This window comes from Myotis daubentonii, chromosome 10 (genome assembly GCF_963259705.1).
Source record: "Myotis daubentonii chromosome 10, mMyoDau2.1, whole genome shotgun sequence".
Lineage (NCBI taxonomy): Eukaryota > Metazoa > Chordata > Mammalia > Chiroptera > Vespertilionidae > Myotis > Myotis daubentonii.
In genome coordinates, this window is record NC_081849.1 from 23,955,514 (window position 1) to 23,980,230 (window position 24,717).

At 40.8% G+C, this 24,717-nt stretch overlaps 1 protein-coding gene across 4 annotated transcripts in view; it reads right to left on the minus strand.

Moving 5' to 3' along the window:
* The window catches only part of CEP41 (centrosomal protein 41), a 36,135-nt gene extending 11,687 nt beyond the window's left edge, over window positions 1–24,448 (minus strand). Inside the window, exons 1-4 of one of the 4 annotated variants that reach the window (XM_059711797.1) lie at window positions 24,317–24,448; window positions 16,033–16,096; window positions 5,398–5,445; window positions 1,257–1,318 (exon numbers count right to left, since the gene is read on the minus strand). In XM_059711797.1, coding sequence (XP_059567780.1) covers window positions 1,257–1,318; window positions 5,398–5,445; window positions 16,033–16,096; window positions 24,317–24,349 — 207 coding nt within the window. In that variant the 5' untranslated portion in view covers window positions 24,350–24,448. Of the gene's footprint in view, window positions 1–1,256; window positions 1,319–5,397; window positions 5,446–8,191; window positions 9,701–16,032; window positions 16,097–24,316 lie in introns of those variants that run through there. The other 3 variants (XM_059711798.1, XM_059711799.1, XM_059711800.1) reach the window with 3 other exon arrangements.
* Between the last annotated feature and the right edge of the window lie 269 nt (window positions 24,449–24,717).

Below are 24,717 nucleotides of genomic sequence, written 5' to 3' on the forward strand. Positions count from 1 at the left end.
ATGAAATGTGGAGATGGGTCTATGTTTGTTTGTCTTTAAACAGAGGCAAGCCTGTCTTATACAAAGGACAGGGAACATCAAAGATCTCTTGTTTTAAGAAACTGTCAGTGTCCTCAACTAGAGGCTAACACGCGGGCCTCCTTACTCCGGGAGTGGTCATTACACTGCAGAGGACCTTCCAGAAGAAAAGGGTTCGTTTAAGACACTGCACAATAAACTTCAAAGGCCAAAAGGGTAACTTAGGACAAGAAATATGAATAAGAGTACCTAGCAATATTCATGAAACTACGCCCCTATATATTCTGGTCCCAACATAACATGTTATTACTTTATTAAAAAAAAATCTTTATTGTTGAAAGTATTACATATGTTATACTTTTTTAACATGTTATTTCTTAAAAATGCAATACTTATAATAACAAATTGTATCAGCAATTCTTCATGCAAGGAAGAAATAAATGTAATTATGAGTACATTGATTATAGCATTGTATACCTATATAGATTTTTTTTTTTATCCTCACCTGAGGGTATTTTTCCATTGATTTATTTTATTTTATTTTAGAGAGAGTGGAAGGGAGAGGGAGAGACAGACAGACAGAAACGTCAATGTGAGAAGAGACGACTCGATTGGTTGCCAACCAGGGACGCTTCAGTCCGCAGGCTCTATCCACTGAGCCAAACTGGCTAGGGCCTTACATATAGATTTTGAAGCAGTTTTTAAAATTTAGCTCATGAGACCCAAGATCCATCTTGAGTTACATCAATGGAACTCTTGTTTGGGTACCAGAGAGACACTTGGTCCGTAATTTTCAAATGAAAGGATAAAGTGACTTTCCCAAAGTAAAAAAATAGCCCAAGAAAGGCTTGGAAAAAGAACTCAGTCATCGAAGGGCGATCACCTGGTTTACACAGAGAAAAATGTCCAAACAATCCAGAGTCCAGAACTCTAGATTCTAAATATTAAATTAAATGGACAAGGAAAAAACAAACAAAACCTAAACCACAAATTTGATGATTTAAAAGTAGAATGTACATTTTACTTTATAAAATTCTTATCAAAGAAGAGAGAAAAATTTCACACCATCCTCCAATGAATATACACATCATATACCAATTAATTCTCTCACAGGTAAAATATAAATAATCAAGAAGAAACCCCACTGCAAATATTACCTAGAATCAAATTTAGAGATACTCACATAAAGCAGCACAAATTAGACAAGTTTTACTCCAGTGGGAGATTATTAAACTTACCAGCTGGGCAAAGGTGGTAACTTTTAGTCTCTTGAAAAGCTCATCTTTTTTGTATCTGTAATCTGAAAAGCACAAATATTTTTCTAGGTTTATTTTGCTTCCTCAGAGGTATTCATTCTTTCTAATCACCAAGTTATATGGTATATTTCTCAAGTCATTTATGTGCTTTTACATACCTTACCTCATTTAGTCCTCATGATATCCTCAAAATTAACAGTGGTCAGTATTATATAATTTCTTCATCCCCCGCCTCCCCTTTTGCTTGGGCCAGTAGAAAGCCTATAACTGAACAGCCACCTCTTTTGTCTAGAGACTTTATCCCTTGCCTTTATGTTATTAGTCTACCATTTTTCTGTTACCATGCTCTGGCTGTACTTTGGCCATATTGTACCACATTTTTTGTAAACTGCTTTAAACTATTTTCAGAACAAAAGGAAACAAATCTGCATTTTATAAACAGGACAGAGACCCTTAGGCGGAGTGGCCCCAGGTCAACCCTGCCCTGAAAAGAGGAGTTCGGTTCTGGAGGTGACAAACCATGCTGGAGACACAGGACAACACTTTCTCCCCCAACCCCAGGCACAATGCTGGGCACAGAGTCGTGACCATCTTTTGTGTCAGTTTCTCTTCACCTCCACTTCAATAAAAAGCAACCTGTTCAACAGGTTTGCAAGACGAAAAAGGTCTGGAGATCTACTGTACAACAAAGCCAATAAACTTAGCACTACTGAACTGTACCCTTAACAATGGTTAAGACAGTACCTTTTATGGTATGTGCTTTTTACAATTAAAGTAAAAAATCAACCTAAAACATCAACATGTACTCAGTGCTATCTGTACAGTCTGAGGCATAACTCCTCCAAGGAGGGTACCCCTGTAATTGTGATAATAATCCCATGTAGCACATTAAACAGTTTTTTAAAAATTTCAGCCAGTATCACTTTATCCAATCTCTGCCCCAGAGAGGCATGCTAACAGTTAGCTTCCTTAAACTTTTCTGAAAATGACTGCCCATTCTGAAGTTCTCAGCATTGGCCTCCCTCCCACTCTTACCCTTTACTCCTCTCCTCTTTTAGGTGTTTATATTGGAGCCCAGGGCTCCTTAAAGACTGTGTCATTACTTCAGAATTACTAAAGGTCAGTTAGCTGGGTAATTACTGTACCCTTCATTGCACAAAGGCTCGTAAGCCAAGACGCCTAGGAACAAAGGAAAGGATTAAGATATTTAAGACTGTTTACCTGGTGTACTAATCATTTCTATGAATTTTCCAAAAAACCAGCACCGACCGGATAGTTATTTCGGAGGATAATGTTTGCTTGATTTACCAAACAACTTATGACTCAGAGTCAGGAAATATTACCTTAAAAACTTCATCAAGATTCTTGTCTTACAGGGAATTAAAGTTCTGCTGTTCTAAAATGTCTTAAAGAGAGCAATTTGGCGTATAACTGACCATTATTTCTAGAAAATTCTTAGAACAACTTCTTCTGGATACAAGGTAACAAACCTAGATGCAAACCAGCTTCTAAGACCCACCAGGATGCAGACTCACATAGGCTGACCACAAGCAATAATAAGTGCAACTGAATCGCCACCAACCCGTCCACCAAAAGTCACTTATTTAAATCAAAATGGTGATACATCAGACAATGAAAATAGTCAATCGCTTTCAAGCAGTTTGCACTGTGCCATTTATCTACCGATATTCTTTCTGTATAGTCCCATAGTTTGAAATACTCTCCAATTCTTCACATTCTAAGTACATTAAAACCCCCTTGAACTCTGTTGAATTACCTCAAACAAAACACCGGTCCAGCTGTCTTCTAATGATTGCCCTTTCTAGTGCCCTCTCACACGCACTAGAAATCCCACTGCACATTTGAGCCTCAACTCTACATACCTGGTTCTGGTTTAGAAGAGCAGCCATCACTAGGACTTTCTGACATTATTACTCAGAGATAAAAAGATCAAACTAGACGTTGTACAGTAAGTTTTAAAGTTTATAAAAAGGATGGCTTGGAAAGCTCTGTCAGCCTGTCCTCGCGAACAGAGCTTTAAGAATGGAGCTTCTGCTACTGGTAGCTTCTCCCAACTCCGCGATGGAGACAATGAACCCGAGTTTCAGATATGCTATCAAGTTTTGCTTCTCCAGTAAGTCTGGAGGCTCAGCCTGTCTCTCTCGAGTTACTGGAAGGACAGAGACCTAACTATCTAGGATGTTTCACACTGGGTCCAACTAGTGTCATCTAACCACCAGAAGCCAAGAATACGCTTTGTAAGTGGTCAATAGACACAGAGTGTCTGTTCTCCCCAGGCAGAGTTGAAAGAATATTCAGATTACAAAGGAATTCTGCGTTTTCAGAGTTTTGTTAAAACACGTTATTAGCAAAGGGAAGTTGGGCTCACAGTGGAAGACAAATCAAAGGAAGTAACAGAACAAGGTTTGTGATTTCACAGAAAGACATGGCATCTGAGGTAATCCGAGAAAAGTGATGGGGCTAGGGTGTCACGAAACAAGGCAATATTCTCCTCCCTTTGACCCAAAAGAACATCTACAACAGAAAATGGGATAAGAGAAGGAAATATCGTTCCAAATGTAGATTCCAAACCAGAATCTGAAGTAATTCTAGTCAGGGAATCAGCACAAAGTCTGTGAGACCAGGTGAGAGGAACCTCCTGTTTTACTAAAAGGAAGCCCACAACTTCTAAAGAGAAGTCCATTTCCAAGGACTCCGTTCCAGAGGCATTTCTTTGGGGAGAAAAGCTCCATTTAAAGTTTAGATATTAAAGAAACCACACTGTGTTTTTTAAGAAATGTTTTAAACCGGGTTTCCTCAATCTGGGTGGAACAAGACATTTTTAGGGGACAAATTCTGGTGTGGACAGGTGAGCTTTCTACTCAGCTGCAAATGGATAGGAGGTGAAAGAGACTGCACACCGAATTCGAAGCAGGCCAGCCGGACTGTCCTGCCATGGATGAACTAAGGGCGACAATAATGCAGCCCAGGTGAGTAAACAAGATTTTTTTCATAGTTTAAAATTTTAATATATCCTTAAAATATATACGTATACAATATAAAGTGCAAAATAATGTGTAAGCTATAATGTAGAACGTATAAGAAGAAAATAGAAGGCCACTGGGACGTTACACATCAGGAAACAAATGTCTCCAGCAGGAGTCCGATAGCTCACGCAGGCGAACAGCAGAGTCAGCAGAAAGCCGCTCCAGGGTCCACATCTATTATCTGGGGTTTCTCAGCAATTCAAAAGGAACAGAAACATTATCATTTAAATTAAAAGGCCTGCTGTGTAAAAACAAAGTTCTCTGAATTCTGGATTTGTAGTAATCTCTTCCCAGAAGATGTATGTTACCAGAGCCAACTTCTGAACTGTTATCTGAGCGAGTCCCTCTTCCCTCACATTAGCTAAATACTCCCCTCGCACTGTGTTCCACTGGAGATAGGCGCAAATCCGTCTTAGGACGTAGATGTTTCTGCTTCTTCTTTAATTCTGGCCTTGATGTGTACATTTTACATCTGTTTTGGACACAGACTGAAAAATTATGATTTTGTACCAGAGCAAAACACTCAGTGACTAGTGGCATATCTTTGCAGAAGATTAGTTTTTAAAAAGAATGTGTATGAAATATGATTTTTAATTAAAAGAAAGCAGACGGCAATGAATTTATAATGTATAACATCGCTTTAAGAATAAGCTCTTTCTCATATCTCTAAGGCTTTCATGAGTACTAATTTATACTCAAAAGAGTGTTATGAAATACGACATTATTACTCCTATCTCAGGTATAGAGAAAGGAGGAAAGATTAAGTACCTTGAAAAAGACTAAGAAGACCTTAGAACAATGACACTAAAGTGCAGGTTCTCGCTGCTCACTCTACACTCCTACATTAACACCTCCTCTGAGGTCTAAGTCAGGCACAACTCGATCCACAAGCCACGATCCCAGCAGCTAACCAGGAAGGGACTGTGTTTCCCACATCTCCCCAGCCACCTGCCAGTGGACTCCCCTAGCTCCCCGTGTGTGTCAGTTATAGAGTACGATTCGGGTTGTTAATAACCAACTTATACAACTACTACAGGCTCCCATTATGCCAGCCCATCAATAATAGTGCTACTTACTTTTTTTGATCTCTTCTAGCTTCTCAATGTATTTAGTCATACTGTTACCTAAAAAGAGAATAAAGATTTTAGATATGTTTTTAATGGAAGGAAATTAGTAACACTGTGAAAACAAAATGGAGTACAAGTATTCCCTAAGCCTTCCTATCCTGTTCTTACAGAATAACAGGAGGCAAATGGGCCACACATAGTAGTCATCTTTTTTGAATTATACAGCATCATTAAAAGATGATGAATCATGGGAAATGTTTGGTCAAATGTGTTAAGTTGGGGTGCACACCCAACAAACATTAAGAAGTCCCTGGCAGTAAAGATGATTTTATGTAATTTTTTTTCCTTTTTGAGTCAAGGCTTTCCTCCTTTTACTCCCTCCATAATCTTTATGTGGAAGAAAGGAAGAAGGAGAAAGAGAGGCAATGATCTTCAAATGTCCAAAATGTGCCGCTGTGGCTACCCAAGCAACCCTTTCCTCCCCACTTAAGTCCTGTGGCTTCCCTCTTTCCTGAACTTGGCCTTCCTCTATTCACGCTGATGGTGCAGCCTGGACTAGACCACACAGTCTGTACACTGGAATTCACGGTGGATTTGATTTGCTGAGAAATAGCAGCAGATTCCCACAGTGTGGGGAGTCCCCGGCCCTCACGTTTTATAGCGTGGTTCTACGATACTAACTTCCAGCCACAGTGGGCTGGAGAGTTTTTGTACATTAAAACTGGGCCAGGATCATTCTGGTTTCTGAATGAACTACAGTCTGGTTCTCAAGCCAGAGGTGATTTTCACTGGACATGCTTTCATTTGATTCGAGTCAATAGAGCAAGCTCTATCTGGCACCTAAAAGATATAGCAAAGAGGGGAAAACATGCAAAATAATTTATTTCTAAAATTGTGCTCCTAACTTTTAAACCTTGAGAGGAGCCCAACTTCAGATAGCAAAATGCTTTTCAATTAATGGCAAGAACTACTGTTTTTAAGGATTATTCTGAATTTTTCTTCATGGTTAAGTCAGAAGCAGAGAAAGAAAAGTCTTGCTCTGAAACCCAAAATTCATTTTCAAAAATAACTTATGTCATTTGTTATCATTCATCATGGAATTAAATTCCGCTGAACTAAATTTTTTTTTTTTCATCTGAAGACACACACTCTCTGGGATCTGGACTCGGTGTGCAGTCTTAGAGCCGGAGTCCCTCCTCCAAAGCTCAGAGACAGAATTGCCTGCGCCTTCTCAAGAGACGCAGAAGAGACTCACATGGCACCAAAGAGCAGGATTAGAATCAAACAAGATCTTTTCTAGGTTCTTCAGGCTTGGACTGACTCGAGATGTGACCAGCTTTCCAGAGTGGAAACCATGATTCGCCCCAGACACATATCCCTCCCTCTCCCTGCGACTCTGAGCTCAGGTGGGAGCCGGTGTGGTCAATGCAGTGGGGGAAGACGACAGGGCAAACAGTGTGCTGCTCAGCACCCCACAATCTCATTCTTGAACTATTTTACATAACAGCTTTTGGTTCTGTGTCCCCAAGTCCCCAGCAGTCGCATGTTGCTGGCATGCAGGTTTTATTTGGCCAGGGCAGCTTCAGACGGTCTCAGCAGAATACCAAGGCACAAAGGAAGAGTCCTGACTTGTCCTGACACAGCAAGTGAATGACTAGGTTAACAAAGTGGTCCTTTGTTCATCTAATATGGCTCACTAAAACACATTGCTTCTCTAGCTGTAATGTTTTAAAAACACGATTTAACTGTGAGGTAAATACGTAGGAAGTGTTACTTCCTTAACAGAAGCAGGTGGGAAGCATTTCATGCTCTAAATCCCCCAAGGCATGCTATGCATGGAAAATAATAGCCAACCTTATTCTATAGTCTTCATTATTAAAACATTGCATTTCCTGCCCTAGCTGGTTTGGATAGAGCATCGCCTGTGGACTGAAGGGTCCCGGGTTCGATTTCGGTCACGGGCACATAGCTGGGTTGCAGGCTCCATCGGGGCACATGCGGGAGGCAACCAATCTATTGTCTCTCTCACATCAATGTTTCTCTCTCTGTCTTTCTCCCTCCCTTCCACTCACTCTAAATATCAATGGAAAAATATCCTTGGGTGAAGATTAACAAACAAAACAAAACAAAACAAAACAAAACAAGCCACACTGCATTTTCACTAACAGTCAATTATCAACATTTTCAGAGTATTTACACAGCAATTCATCTTTGTACCAGCAGCGCCTCACAACACGCTGTCACTCCCACTGTTTGTTTCTCCCCGTAAAGGAAAAGGCAGGGAAACAAAGTCTTTCGCTCAGGTGAACAAATGTTTGGCAAAATTAAGAACAAATCTAAGAGGGCCATTGAGAAGAAGCTGTTTTCACTAAAAATATTCATTCTATCCACGTAGGAAGAAAAAAAAAAGAAAACGGTGGATTTCTGCATTGTCCCAGTTGGAGAAGTGAGACAGCAGGATGGCTGACTGATCGACACGAAGTTCCCTCACAGCGACTTCAGAAGGTATGGGAAGTAGTATTCTACCCCTCTTCATATGAAGCCCAACTAATTAGCTCATCTTACCAGATCTTATTTCATCTGAAAATAGTTTTTTGACTGCCCTTTAAAGAGACTAGAAATAAAACAATTCTATAATTGATTAACTTGTAAACATCTTTGTTTTATACAAGAGTAAGGAGCCTAAAGGAATATCAGCAAACCAGTTTTTAAAAGAATTGAAATTACAATTATTGCACGATAAATTTTCTTAGACAAGATTTTGATTTAAGAAAAAAAAAGTCAGTGGCTCCCCATTGCTTACTGGCTAAAATTTAAACTCCTTGTTCTAGTGCTGAAGGCACCAATATCTTGCCAACCACTTCAATCTTGTCTTAATTCCAAACTTGACAAAATCTCTGTTAGTCTTGGATTCTTGAACATGTCACCTTGTCCATGTAATCGTAACAGCTCACCAGGCTGGGAGGGACCTTTCCATCCTCCGCGCTTGGCTTTCCACTCACAGGCATTTATCAGTTCACTGCCTTATTTGTTGCAAGTCTTATCTACCTTATTACTGGGGAAGCCAAGGACTATTTACACACACACACACACACACACACACACACACACACACACACACGAAGAGAATATCTCTCCCATTGTCTAGCACAGGAGGCACTAAAAGATATCTGAAGAATACTCACGAGTTATTTTTATAATGCAAATAATCATACCACAATCTGGTTTGAGTTTTGTATACCCGCTTTTCTTTAAATGTACAACCTAATTTATACGCAGTGTCTGTTATATACTACCTATACGACCCATATTGTTTCAGGAGTCAGGTAACCTAGAAATGTATAAGGTGGTATTTAGTTTCTACTTACTTTACAACTTAAGTAACAACAAAAGATATATTTATAAACTTTTTCAATTTGAACCAAGAGAAAGAGACAACCCAACTATATCAACAGCGTTATGCAAAGATAGAGCGGAGTTGATGAACTAAGCGACTCATTCAGTATATTTTTTCCTTTCTCTTCCGATAATTTAATAACATTATTTGCACTAAGCCAGTAAGAAAAGCAAGTGATTTTGAGCAGCAGTAATCTAAAGTAAGATTTATAAGGCAGACCCGGTTGCTAAGAGACAACTCCATTGCTTTATGTTTCTTCAATATTCCCCTCCTCTATGGAGAAGTTCTTTTGGCTCAGAAGGAGCAGAAAGCGTGAAAAGAGGCACAGTGGCCCTTTGTTAATCTCAATAAGTTATACGAGTGTATCGTGCTTTCTGGTTTGTAAAAGGCTTTCACATACATTTCTTCCTTTGACATAAGAAACAGAATGAAAAACTGAAAAAGATGAAGAGTACCTAGACTGTAATGAGTTTGACTGCTACAGATCAAGGCTATTAGCAAAAATCCAGGAAAAGTAGACTAAAGAAAAAAAGAAAATACTAGTTTGTGCAGAGATAATAAAAGTAAGGTGAATAAAAAAAAAATAAGGCTAGAAAACACTGAGTGGAGAAGGCTACAGAATTTTAGAGAGCTCAAGAAATTTGAAATTAGACCGAAAATGGAGTGAAATGAGGGGATAATACAAGCAATGAAAGAGTGTAGGAGACTAACAAAGGGGGAGCCCTGTGGCTTGGAAAGTGTTCCTTAATCAGCCTGCGGTGCTGCAGAGCAGAAACACAGAGAGGGTGCTTGAGAATAAACGGGAACCCTGCAGTGGAAACGGAACAAAACGCCGCCAGGGATTTCATCAGAAGCATAATCCATTCATGGTACAGTCTGGCAATGCTGGGGAGCTGGTAAGATACACCCAGGCACCTATGGAACAAAAGAAATATTTGAAGTTCAAAATAATTCTGATATTCCCAGCCATGGCTATACACTGGTGTTTGAGTTTATAAGAGAAGTAGAATCAGGAGTATAGACATAAAAAACAATCTTTACCAAGGAAGAAGGCATCAGTCTTTGAAGAACTCAGTAGCCAACGACTTGGGTGAAGACAGGAGATATCAGGAAATCCTTGATTTCTTGTGATTATCTCTGAATTACTCATTGTTTGGTAAGGAAAGATGAAAGACCTACCTATTTAGCCTAGAAATGAGAAATGCTCACTCATTCCTGTGCCTGTTTCTATGGCTCTGATGGCAGAGCTTAAAAACATACCACAGATGGGAACTCTGTACTCTCACTTGGGCTATAAGGTCACTCTGTGTTTTCTTAACCAGGTCTCCTCACCCTTTTCACCTTATGGCATACAGATAAGTGATAATATCTGGACAGAACACAGGCTTGCATTGTCTCAGGCTCTGATGGCTACCAAGAGGGCTAAAGGGACCTGTAGTATAACTTGGCATATAATACACAGGCCACTATGCTGAATACACAGGGAGGTAAGTCATAAAAATGCATAGAAAAAAATTAAAACCTTTTCCCTAAATTGTCTTTAAAACAATTTAATTTGAAACAACAAAAGAAATTGAACACTAGAATAAAACGACTCTCCCATACTAAGTTAAACTAAACTTTGAGTTTTAAAGCAATGAAGCACACTTTGGTCCTTCCAAAGCCATTAAAAACGAGTTTGGGAGACATTTACTTATAGGAAGATGAGGTAGATGTATTTTTCTCTACTCCTCTAGCTAAATACAACAAAAAACCCTGGATGACCCACAAAAAGGGAGAAAATATTTGCAAATCCTATTTCTGATTAGGGTCCAGAATCCAGAGAATACAAAATAACGCTTATAACTCAACAATTAAGAGAAAAATAACCCACAATTTAAAAAATGGGCAAATGGTTTGAATAGCCCCGTTTCCACAGGAGATATACAAATGCTAATAAGCACATAAAAAGGTGCTCAACATCACTAGTCATTAGGGAAATGCAAATCAAAACCACAATGAGATAACACTTCACACCTACAACCATGACTGTGATCAAAATGATGGACAATAAAACATTTTTGTGGATGTGGAGAAAATAGAGCCCTCCTGCATTGCAGCTGTTTTGGAAAACAGTTTGGCAGTTCCTAAAAGAAGTAAACACAGAGGTAACATAGGACCCACTATTCAACTCCTCGGTATGTAACCTAGAGAACTGAAAGCATATGTTCACACAAAAACTTGTATCCTAATGTTCATAGCAGCATTGTGGCCAAAAAGTCTAAATGAACCGAATGTCCACTAACTGATGAGTGGATAAGCAAAATGTGGAATCGCTACACAAAAAACTATTTGGCCATAGGAAGGAATAAAGCACTGACACATGCTACAACAACACTGATCCTTGAAACACTGATGCTAAGCGAGAGAAGCCAGGTATAAAAGACCACATATTGTTGAGCTGGTGTGGCTCAGTGGTTGAACGTTGATCCATGAATCAGGAGGTCACAGTTTGATTTGCGATGAGGGCACATACCCGGGGTTGCTGGCTCGATCCCCATTACAGGGAGTGCAGGAGGCAGCTGATCAATAATTCTTTCTCATCACTGATGTTTCTATCCTTCTCTCCCTCTCCCTGATATCAGTAGAAAGAATATATGCACCCCTATGTTCATAGCAGCACAATTTACAATAGCTAAGACCTGGAAACAGCCGAAGTGCCCATCAGTGGACAAGTGGGTAAAAAAGCTGTAGTATATGTATACCATGGAATACTATGCAGCAGTAAAAAAGAAGAATCTCTTACCCTTTGAGACAGCATGGAGGGACCTGGAGAGTATGACTGAGCGAAATAAGTCAGTCAGAGAAAGACAGGTATCACATGATCTCACTCATGTGTGGAATCTAATTAACAAAATAAACTGATGAATGGAGTGTTTCTAAAGACATGGAAGCATGGAACAGAGTGTGGAATCTCAGAGAGAAGGCGGGGAGGGTAGATGGGTGAGAGGTAATCAACCAAAGACCTTGTATACATTTATGCATAACCCATGGACATAGACAATAGGGTGCTGAAGGCCTGGAGTGGGGAGTGGGGGTGATCTGGAGGGAGTCTATGGGGGGAAGAAAAGGGACATATGTAATATTTGCAACAATAAATATTAAAAAAGAAAAAGAATTATACACTATGACTACGTGAGATTTATCCCATGGATACAAAACTAGTACAATATTGAAAATCCACTATATTAACAAGTTAAAGGGGGAAAAAATCACATGATTATATTAATTGATGCAGTAAAAGCATTTAGTAAAATTCAACAGTCATTCATGATAGAAACTCTCAGAAAAACAGCCATAGGAGGAAATTTCCTTGACCTAATATAGCTAACACTACACTTAATGATGAAAGAGTAAATACTTTTCCCCTAAGGCTGGGAAAAGACAAGGATGTCCACTCTTTTCACTTTTATGTGACATAGTGCTGTTACTTCTAGCCAGTGAGATAAGGCAGCAATAGAAAATGAAAAGTGTACAGACTGGACAGGAAGAAATAAAACTGTTCCTTTAGTAGACGACATGATTGTCTACACAGGAAAGCCCAAGGAATCTACAACCTTCCCAGTTTCCCCCCAAAAAACTTATACCGAAATGCCTCCTGAACCTAAAAAATGTGAGTTCTGCAAGGTCCCAGATACAAAATAAATATACAAAATAAACATAATAAACACTTAGACACCAGAATTTAAAATATAGGGCCATTTACAATTGTTCAAAAAATTACATACTTAGGTGTAAATGTAACAGACCATGTACAGGATTTATATCCTGAAAACTATTTAATGCTGATGAATTAAATCAAAGAAGGTGTAAATAAATGGAGAGACATAGTATATTAATGAACTGGAAGATTTCAACATACCAAGATGTCAATTCTCCCCAAATGAATATACATAGGTTTAATGCAACTACTATTAAAATCATAGTAATATTATTGTAGGTGTAAATAAGATTATTCTAAAATTTACATGGAAAAGCAAAGGAATTAAGATAGCTAAAATAATTTTGTAAAGAAAAGTAAAGTGTGAGTAATCAGAAACCAAGTTTAAGTATCTAATTTACGATGTAGCTACAGTAATCAGGACTGTGTGGTGCTGGCAGAGGAATAGACATATAGGTCAATGGAACAGAACGGAGAACTCAGAAATAGATCCGTATAAATATGCCCAACTGTTTTTTGACAAAGATGAACATGCAATTCAATGGAGGAAAGGTCATCTTTTTAACAAATGGTGCTAGAGCAACTGAACATCCAGAGCAAAACGTTAATCTCACTCTAAGTCACATATCTCACACAGAAATTACCTGAAAATGTATCATGGACTTAAATGTAAAACTTAAAGCTATATAACTTTTAGAAAAAAAGCATAATAGAAGCTCTCTGGGATCTAGGCTAGGCAAAAAGTTCTTAGACTTGACAGCAAAGCATGACCCAAAAAGGAAACATTAAAACTGCACTTTTCCCAAATTAAAAACTTTAGCTTTTTGAAAGACCCTGTTAGGAGGGTGAAAAGACAGGCTACAGGGTGGGAGGAAGTATTTGCAAAGCATGTATCCAACAAAGGACTGGCCAGGATACATAAGGAACCCTCAAAACTCAACAATTAAAAAGCAAACAATTCAGTTAGAACATAGGCAAAGGCCAGGAACAGACATTTCACTGAAGAAGATAGACGATGGTAAATCAGTGCATGAAGAGATGCACAACATCATTAGCCATTAGGGAAATGCAAATCACAGCCATAATGATATGCCCCTGCATATCTATCCGAATGGCTAAAGTGAAAAACCAAATAAATGCTGGTAAGGATGTGGAGAAATTGGATCACTCAGACATTGCTGGTGGGAATATAAAATGGTCCAGCCACTCTCGAAAATAGTTTGGCAGTTTCTTAAAAAAACACAACGGCAACTACCATACAACCCAGCAATTGTACTTCTGGGCATTTATCCCAGAGAAATGAAGACTTATATTCACACAAAAATCTGTTCACAAATGTATACATCAACTTTATTTGTAATAGTCAAAAGGTGGAGACGATCCAAACCTCCTTCAACAAGCAACGGTTATACTGTAGCATACCATGGTATAACTACTCAGCAACAAGAAGGAACAAACTACTAATAAATGCAAAAACTTGGATAGACCACCAAAGAATTATGCTGAGAGAAAAGGCCAATCCGAAAAGTTGCATATAGTATGATTCCATTTATACAGCATTTGTGAAAGGACAAAATTCTAGAAATGGAGAACAGATTAGTGGTTGCCATGGTTAGGGAGGAGGTGAGGGTGGAAAGCGGAAGTGGCTTTAAAAGAGCAGCATGAAGGATCCTTGTGGTGATGGATATGTTCTGTATCTAGTCTATAAACATCAATGTCAATATCATGGTTGTGATTTTGCAGTATCATTTCCCAAGATGTTACCATGGGAAACTGAGTCAAGGATACATGGGATCTCTCTAAATCATTTCTTATAATTCCATATGACTCTATAATTACCTCAAAATGGAAAGTTTAATTAGCAAAACACTAGCTTAAAATGTCAGGATAGCCTTGGCCGGTGTGGGTCAGTGTTTAGGCCATCAGCCCACCCACCAAAGGGTCTCGGGTTCGATTTCCAGTCAAGGGTACATAACGGGGTTGCAGGTTCAATCTAAGGCCCTGGTTGGGGTGTGTGTGGGAGGCAACCAATCGATGTGTCTCTCTCATCTCTCTCTCTCTCTCTCTCTCTCTCACTCTCTCTCTCTCTCTCTCTCCCTTCCTTCCACTCTCTCTAAAAAAATCAATGGAAAAATATCCTCAGGTGAGGATCAACAACAACAACAACAACAATAATCTCAGAATATAAAAGGATATAGGTAATCACTATGTGTTATAAAAAAGATATTTAAAAAACTTAAATTAATTTCAGGTATCATTATACTGAGTCAAATTTTGGTTATGAATTGAGAAATTGAGGAGAAAGAAATGGATTTTCGTTGGAATTTCAGTTCAATTTCTAAGAGACAAAGATATAAAGCTATACACAAATATATATTTTTTTGGGGGGAAAAACCCTCAGCTCTGGGGAAAAATTAGGACAGTACACAGGACTGAAATAATACACAGGATTTTGCACCAGTTCTCCAACATCCACTTCCTCATCCTGCATACAAATCCCTGTTCTAGCTTCTTTACTGAACTTCATGTAAATCACACGATCTCTGTGCCACAATTTCCTGCTTCTCAATAACAGATAATATTTTTTTTACCTCCCATCAAACAGGATATTTGCAAGGAAATATCTGTACAGCATGGAAATGTTTGAAAGAAAGATCCCCAGAAATTGAATCTGCAAATGGGTTCATTTAAAGCATTTAACTCTATTTTATATGAGGAAACATGTACAGTGTGAGATAATGATTTTGAAGGAGACTGGAAAAAAGACAAAGACAAAATGAATGAGATTTAAACAAAGTTGACATCCCAATTTATTTTCTCAGTTGTCTTCAGGTTACTGGTGGAATGTTCAGTATTCTAAAGGCATGCAGTACCCCAATCTACTAGCGAAACCATCTTAATAGGATGGATTTTCCACAGCAGGCTTTAAAAGTTTGAAAAAAAAACTAAACAAATAAACAACAAAAATCTCACAAGGCTGCAAATCCACAAGGGGCCTGGTGAAAAATGTTAACAGCATGGAAATAAGCAGTAATACACTCAAATTTCATTTTACCTGAATTGCAGCACTAATTTAATTTTGTCTGGTATTTCAGTTACTCATTCAAGTCTGTCTGCCTCCACTTGAATCTAAGCTCTTTGATTGCAAAAAATCACGATTCACACTCATCTTTCTAGTCCCATAGGCCATAATTTTGCATGGAGCCGGAACTCTGCAAATACCAAATTGATCAAAGGTACACAAGTATAATCTATTACTCCCAGTCTAAAGAAACATACTTGAGGTGTCCCCAAATAGAAGCTGACCATCTGATATTTATTAGCCTCAGCCCTGCAACTTACTGAACAATGTTTTCATCAATTTCTCAATTTATAATAAGCTAATCCTGTGAATGGAATTGTGGCTGACAATCTGAAAAACAGGTATCAAAAACAAGTCCCTGAGCCCAGAAAGACATCAGACAAGACAGTGGGAAACTTTTAGCTGCTTCTTGTCAATAATTAGCTTTTGAATTTTTAAAGTTTTAATTTTTTAATCTTTACTCACCAGTGTCCAGTCTTGACTTGACATGCTGATACTTTGGGTTTTGTGGTATCCTTTTGGTCAGATACTAAAAAAAAAAATTTAAAAATTCACAATACATTGGGTTAATGTACTGTAAAGATAAGGGTGGCAAAGTTAGGAAAGAGTCAGTTACTTAAAAAATAGAACAAATGCTACAATTTCATCGAATTTATAGGTAGAAAGAGGTCCAACAATCTCTTCAAGATAGGACTTATGTGCTATAGCATCTCTACAGGTGAAGATGGCTGTCTTGTTTCTATCAAAACAGTTGCATATTTTGCCAAAATAATCTCATAGCAGTATGTAAAAAAAGGACTCGGGAAAAAGGCTCTTAAAATCATTTCTGACATTGAGCCAAAATTGGTCCCTAATTTCCATCCAGTCCACTGTTGCAACCCAGGATAAGCCACCCGCCTCTGCCTCAAGAAATCAGTTAAACCAACTCAAGGCAGCTCTCTTGTTCTTCTTTTTAATTTTACTCTTGGAATGATGACTTGTAGGCCATCTCCGCTGGAGACCCTCTTATATCCACATCTCTCCTGAAAAGGGGGCACGTGGACCCAGACCTGAGCACAGCGCCCAGATGTTGTCGGGCCGGACCGGGTTGGCAGGCCTCTCCCGCTGCCTGCCTGGAGTCCGCGGCTCCACAGATGTCACTACGATGGCAGCTGCTCGCGGTGCAGCTGGGGCACATCCGGGCTCGGGGTAAGTTTATGGCCAGCAAAGATGCCTATCTTGGGTCTCCCTTGTCCTGTACTCTGGCAGTGAACTCTGAATCCAAGCTCAGGACACTGACCCACATTAAATTTTAGTGACATTTTCAAAAGCCATGGACTGAGGAAAGGCTGATGAATAAGGACATTATAGAATATAGCTTCCTTGATCAGGCTTTTTTTCTGGCCTGCAAGTATGAAAATCGTATGCTCAGTCACAGGTAGCTGTGGAATATGAAGTTGAACCGGGTAATATACCTTTCCAGCTTCATCTTCCGCCACACCCCCATGTTGCCAAGTTAAAGTTGCCTGAGTGTTCCCCAAAATGTGCCACATTCATTCAGGTCTCCAGTCTTAGCAAATGTCCACCTAGGATGCCTTTTCTCAGACAAAACTTCACTTCCTCTATAAGCTGTCCCAGGTGGAATTAGGCACTTTCTTTTCTCCCTCCGTCCCAGAATATGGACACCCTGTACCACTGTTTACAACTCGACCTTCTTCTCTAGGCTAGGATTTCCTTGAAGGCGGGGACAATAACTTACTCAAATTTGTATTCACCCAGGACTTAATAATCAATCAATAAATGAATATATAGAATGAGGACTGTATTATCACAACTACCTGGTGGTTCCTTAGATGAGAACATCAAACTTTAAAACCTGTATCACTTGCCCTTGAAAATGTAGGTAACTACAGCATTTAGTTAATGACTCAAAACTACCATCTGCTATTTTAACACTTGAAAAGAAAGAAAAAAGACCCTCAAAATAAAGATTGGTCCTTTACTATTATTAAAAAAGTCACTGACATTACCTGTTTTTCATTTCACCCTAGGTAAGTAAAACCTTCGCCATGGATGTGTTTGTGGGACCCCTGAACTATTTTACCCTGAAAGGTTTCTCCAGTTGATCAGTCACCTGCTGTCTAGAAGAAAAAGGGACTCTAATGCCAATTTCACCTCCTTCCGAGATGAAGATGGAGAAGATTCTTTCTTTCCTTTTTTTTTTTTAGAAAACTTTTAAGTGAAAGAAAATATTCAAAGACTAAAAAGAGGGACTTTAGGACAAGTTCCCAGAGGCAGACAATACCACAGCAAAGCAAAACAAAAAACCCAAAAGCAAACAAACAAACAAAAAAACCCAGAAAACATGTGCCTGGTAAATTGAGTCAAGAAAAGCTAATACTTGCCCTGCTGGTTTGGTTCAGTGGATAGAGCATCGGCCTGGGGACTGAAAGGTCCTGGGTTCGATTCTGGTCAAGGGCACATGCCCAGGTTGCGGGCTTGATTTCCAGTGGCTACATGCAGAGGCAGCCGATCAATGGGTTCTCTCTCATCATTGGTGTTTCTATCTCCCTCTCCCTTCGCCTCTGAAATCAATAAAAAAAAACATATTTTTTTTTAAAAAAAGAAAAGCTAATACTGGAACTCAGTTATCTTAGGCTAGAAATTTTCTTTTTTTCTGTTTTGCTCTCCGTATTTTTATAATTTCTATATGCTATTTCCTGTTTTTACTTTTGTTTTGTTTTTTCCCTAGTTGCCTAGCAAAGCTTCTTTTGAAAAATTCCAGGCTTGTCTCTGCTGAACTAAGGGGATTTGTCCATACCTAAGCCAACATAGCTAAGAAGTGAGGGTGCCTCTGGGGACCAGGTGTGGTGGCAGCAGAATGATGGGGGGAGTGCGGACAGCTGCAATCACGGAGCCCCCCGCCCCCGGTTTCCCCTTACACAGCCTAATGAGAAATCCATATGCTGCAGCAGGAAAATGTAGTATTTCTCCTCATTTTCCTATTTTGGTCCAACTTCTTGTTCCTGACTTTCTAGCACCAATCGCAACGTAAAAGTATTTGTGCTCCGCTCTAAGCAGAGCGCTGTGGGTTTTATGGAGCTGCCATACTTTTTTCATTAAAATTCTTGCTTTGGGGTGACTGTTTCTTGACCTACTGACCAACTGGCTTTTTTTCAATTACATAAACAGGATGGGATGGCGGGAAGTGAAAGAACTGAAAAAGAAGCTGTTTCAAGGAAAACCATTCATTCAAAAGAGCCGTATTGGGTGCCAACCATTCATTCAGTCACATTTACTGGGTGCCTTCTAGGAGTAAACCACTGTGCCCAGGACACAGAGGTAAAAAACACATTCTCAGCCGTCCAGCTCTGCCTGATGCTGGAAAGGAAGGCGAGTGAACGGATGCCACATGGCACGATAAACAAGGAGAGAGAAGCTGAGGGTGCAACAGGAGTATGTGAAATTAGCCCCTAAACCAGACCAAGAGTAAAGAACTGTCTCCTGAGGGTGAAATCTGAGGGCTGAGTCCATTAGCTAAACTCAAGGAGTAGTGGGTGGGAGCGACAGGGGAGACAGAGAGGCTGAGAAGGTTCATGTCTGTGGTATTATAACAGGCTCTTTGAGGGCAGCCATAGGGGGCAACATGGGGTCAGATGCGGTTGGAGAGACACACAACACAGGGACAGATTACAAAGGACTTGTATCCATGCTAGGAAACCCGGATGTTATCCTGTAGGTAACTGGTTCTCAGACAAGTGCACTTTTCTCCCCCCATCCCAGGGACAACTGTCAATGTTTAGAAACATTTTAGGTTGTCAGACTGGGTGGTGGGTGGGTTACAGTTGCTTACTGGCTGTGCACTCCTGAGCAACTTACTGAGACTCAGTTTCTCCATCTTTATTTTCTATTTTTTAAAAAATATATTTTTATTGATTTCAGAGAGGAAAAGAGAAGAAGAGAGAGATAGAAACATCAATGATGAGGGAGAATTATTGATTGTCTGCCTCTTGCATTCCCCCTACTGGGGATTGAGCCTGCCACCTGGGCATGTGCCCTGACTGGGAATCGAACCGTGACCTCCTGGTTCATGGATTGACTCTCACCCACTGAGCTACACTGGCTGGGCACCAATCACATTTTTAATTTTGTGTTGTTATTGTCAATTCTCACCTGAGAATATTTTTTCCATTGTTTTTTGGAGAAAGTGCAAGAGAGGGAGAGAGACACATTGGCTGGTTGCCTCCCACATGCGGGTGGGAGCGAATGAGAAACCCAGGTACATGCCTTTGACCAGGAATCGAACCTGGACCCTTCAGTGTGCAGCCTGTCTCTAACCACTGAGAATACCAGCCAGGGTCCAATCACATTTTAAGTTTCCTACACGAAAACATAAATTAACAATGTAGGGATAAAAGAAGACTGAAAACATTGATACAGACTGAATTGTGTCCCCCAAAATTCATACATTGAAATCCCAATCCCCAATATAACTGTATTTGGAGATAGAGCCTTTAGGAAGTAAAGTTAAATGAGGTCATAAGGGTGGACATGTTCTTATAAAGAGAAACACCAAAGAACCTGCTCCTTTCCCATCCCTGCACACAGAAAGAAGAGGTCATGCGAGCACATCTGCAAGCCAGAAGAGAGCTCTCACCAGAAACTACATTGGCTAGCACTTTGATCATAACCTTCCCAGCCTCCCAAACTATGAGGAAAAAATTTCTGTTGTATAAGCCACTGGATGTGTGGTATTATGTTATGGCAGCTCAAGCTTACTAATACAAACATCTCCAACAAAACAAAAAGAAAATAGCAATATGGAGGAAACTGAGGCTATGAAGGGGAAAAATATTTAAAAACACTATTAGAGGAATGAAAACACATCCGCACATGAACTTGTACAGTCATGTGCCACTTAACAATGAGGATACATTCTGAGAAATACACAGGCGATTTTGTCATTGTGAAATCTAGATGAATAGCCTACTACATACCTAGGCTATATAGTATGTAGTATATACCATCGTTGTATATACTCAGTATATAAGCTTACATACAACCCAAGAACTGTACTCCTAGGCACCTATCCCAGAGAAATGAAAATTAACATCACACAAAGAACTATACCGAAAAGTTCATATCTTTATTTGTAATAGCCCCAAACTGAAAGCAGCCAAATATCCCACAATAGCTGAATGGTTAAATAAACTGTTATACATCCAAACCACAGAATACTAATCAGCAATAAAAAGGAATGATATTGCTACAAGCAACAACTTGGATGCATCTCAAGGACATTATTCTAGTGGGGAAAAGCCAATCTCAAAAGGTCACATACTACTTGATTCCATTTATGCAATACTCTTTAAATTACAAATGGAAGAAATGGAGAACACATTAGTGGTTGACAGGGGTTAGGATAATGAGGGGGGAGAAAGTGGATGTGACGAGGAAGGGGTAGTATAAGGGAGATACTGTAGTGATGGGATAGTTCTGTATCTTGATTGCAAAATCTACACACGTGCAAATCTTGATTACTAGTATATTAAATCTACAATGTGATAAAAAGACTAGAACTACACACACATAGTACAAACACCAATTTTCTGGTTTAATATTGTACTATATTTATGTAAAATATAATCATTGGGGGAAACTGGGTGAAGGGCATATGGGATTACTTGGTACTATTTTTGCGAATTCCTGTGAATCTGCATTTATATAAAAACAAGAGTTTTTATAAAGGATAACAGAGTCCAAAACAGAGCTCTTAAGGATTAAAAACTCAATAGAAGGATTGGAAGATAAAGGTAAGCAAAAAGACAAAGATGTGGTTAGCCAAAGAACATATATGCACAGCTAATGGACAAGACAACAGTGTGGTGAAGGCCAGGGTGGGGAGGGTGGGGTGGTAGTAGTGGTGGTAGGGGGCTGGGTGGTGGTGGGCAAAGAGGGGGAAAACGGAGGGTGGGGGCATCTGTAATAATGTCATCAACAACAAAGGAGATACAATTTTTAAAAATCTGAGAACCAGTCATATAGAAGCAGCAACAAAATAATGAATTCAAGAAAGAGAAGATGGAGAAAACAGGAGGGAGAAAGTCAACAACAAAATAATTCAAGAAAACTTTATGGAACAGAAAGACACACGTTTCTGGTACCTAACAATATGGGTGAAAACAGAGCAAGGAATACCTTTGTGAAAGATCATAACCCTGTAGAAGATTCTACAAGTTTCCAGAGAGGAAAAATCAAGTCCCATGCAAAGGAACAGAACGGCTTTGGACTTCTCCCACAGCAACACTGGAAGCTAGAAGATCACAATGCAATGTTTTCAAAATGTGGATGGAGTTCCAACCAACAATTCTATACTCAACCAGACGTTCAGGCAAGTACATGTGAAGGTAGAGGACTAACATTTTTAGACAGGCCCAACATCTTAGGCATAAATAAAATATATATATATATATTTATTTCTTATGCACTTCCAAGAAACTACAGGAAACGGTGCTCCGCTAAAACAAGAGAGGAAGCTGGACGTCTTCCTTCAGGACACAAATGTATCATCACACATCCCCGCTCCTCCCGCCGTCCTTTCACCCACATTCCTGATCCCGTTAGCACGGCATCGGCACCAATGAGGAGCCCAAGCTGGGAACCTACCGTCCATCACTCTCTTGTTTCTCAAAACGAATGATGAGGTCTTGATGATTTTACCCCCTAAATATTTCTCTCAATTCTGTCCCTCATGCTGTGGCCTTTCAGGGGTTCTCAACCTTCCTCATGCCATGACCCTTTCATACAGTTCCTCATGTTGTGGTGACCCCCAACCATAAAATTATTTTCGTTGCTACTTCATCACTGTAATTTTGCTAGTTATGAATCATAATGTAAAAATCTGATATGCAGGATGTATTTTCATTGTTCGCGACCCACAGGGTGAGAACCACTGCTTAGGTTTATAACATCATAACCACCCAACCCGTTTCCTTAGGCCCAGACCTGGGCTCCTCAGATCCATTCTCCACAAGGTGTCCCAACCACGGCCTGAGATGCAAATTAGATCACGTCACTCTTTACTTTAAAAGGCTTCCTGGATTCTGGCCGGCAGACAAGAGAAGCATATGGCAGCCTGACTGCCGCTCTCCACACCTCCCTCCCTCACCTCCCTGGTAGCCATCATACAGCAGTGATGGCGAACCTTTTGAGCTCGGCGTGTCAGCATTTTGAAAAACCCTAACTTAACTCTGGTGTCGTGTCACATATAGACATTTTTTTTATCTTTGCAACCATAGTAAAACAAAGACTTATATTTTTGATATTTATTTTATATGTTTAAATGCCATTTAACAAAGAAAAATCAACCAAAAAAAAAAATGAGTTCGCGTGTCACCTCTGACACGCGTGTCATCGGTTCGCCATCACTGTCATACAGAATCCATCCTGGCACTCTCCTGCAGAGCCTGAGCTCAGCCTCACAACTTTGTCAACATCGCTCATAGGCATCCACCATGAGATGAAAATAAAATAAATTGCAACGCCTGGACAGTAAGAAAGGCCAGGAAGTTTAGCAAGGCACAGAAGGCCCTTCCGGACTTGCTGCCTGGGCTCTGCAGGGACCTGCCCACTGCCTGTGTCACACCTTCTGCCGAGCGCACGCTGTCCCACCTGCAGTGCTTCTTCGCCTGGCGCATCCCCTGGCCGGTTCCAGCACTCCGGCGCCCTTCTCTCCCTCCGTGCGGGCCTATCGTCCCCTTGGGCTCTCTTACATGTTCCCGAACCACATTGCATCCCATTCTGTTTACAAGTCTCCCTCGCGCGACTGAACTCATTACAGGACCAAGGCCTTGACTTACTGTCGTTGCATTTCTAGCTCCTACTCCAAGGTGGGAGTCCAGTGAACACGAGTGGAAATTAAATAAACACAAATGCGGCAGGGTAGTAGGGGCGGAACAGACAAGAAAGTAAAAGGTGCTATGGGGTGGGGGCAAGACGAATGTCATAGTTTGCGCCCTTTCCAGAAGGCTTGGTCTGCTTATGGCTGCTCTTTCTGTATCCCCATAAGGCAGTGGTTCTCAACCTTCTTGATGCCGGGACCCTTTAATACAGTTCCTCATGTTGTGGTGACCCCCAACCATAAAATTATTTGCGTTGCTACTTCATAACTGTAATCTTGCTACTGTTATGAATCGTCATGTAAATATCTGATATGCAGGATGTATTTTCATTGTTACACATTGAACATAATTAAAGCATAGTGATTAATCACAAAAACAATATGTAATGATATATGTGTTTTCCGATGGTCTTAGGCGACCCCTGTGAAAGGGTCGTCCGACCCCCAGGTTGAGAACCGCTGCCATAATGAGACGTGACAGCTGCTTTTGATGGTGTTCCTTAATGTTCGGGCTGCAGTGGCACGTTCCTCATGTTTTGTATCTGCCGCTCCTAGATTGCAAGCCCTTTGCGGGAAGGGGCTGTGTCTTTCGTTATGCACTTCGCTCCTCTCCGCGACAAATACCGGCGTGCAAAGAGCAAGGGGTGAGCAAGGGCTTGCAAGGGCGGGATGGGGGCCCAGCGCGGGAGGAAGGCCTGGGCTCCGCGCCCCCGGCCGCCCCGCCTCCTTTCCCCCTCCAGACCCCTCCTCACGCCGGCCGCTTCCCGCCTTGCGGGCGGCGGAAGTCGCCGGCTGCTCTTCCCTGCCCACGTGGAGCCTTTTCCGGTGCGCCCGCCCCCTCCGCCTCTCCGATCCGGACCTGGCCCTCACCTCAGGATTCCCAATGTGCCTCCGGACAGACATATTGGCGCCAACCGATCACGATCAGGGTTCTAGCCTCACCGGTTGCCTTTAACCCTAACTTCCTACCCCTACAATCTCCGCTCAGCCGCCTCCCTACAAACTCTTCTCTGATTGGCTTGCGTTTCCCGGCCAGCCAATGGAGGCCCCTTTTACTACCTCCTTGCAGGGTCTAGGCAGGAGATGCTACTCCAATGGTTGCCAAGGGCAACGCGGGACGCCGGCTGCCAAGGCCTTTTGTGCTCTCGGCTGGGCCCCACGGGCTGGAGCGGTAGCGCGGGAAGAGGGGCGCGGGGGAGGGGCTGGCTGGCGCCTGCACGGGGGCGACTGCGCAGATGCGGGGGCGGAGGGTTTGAGAAGAGGAGCAGGGG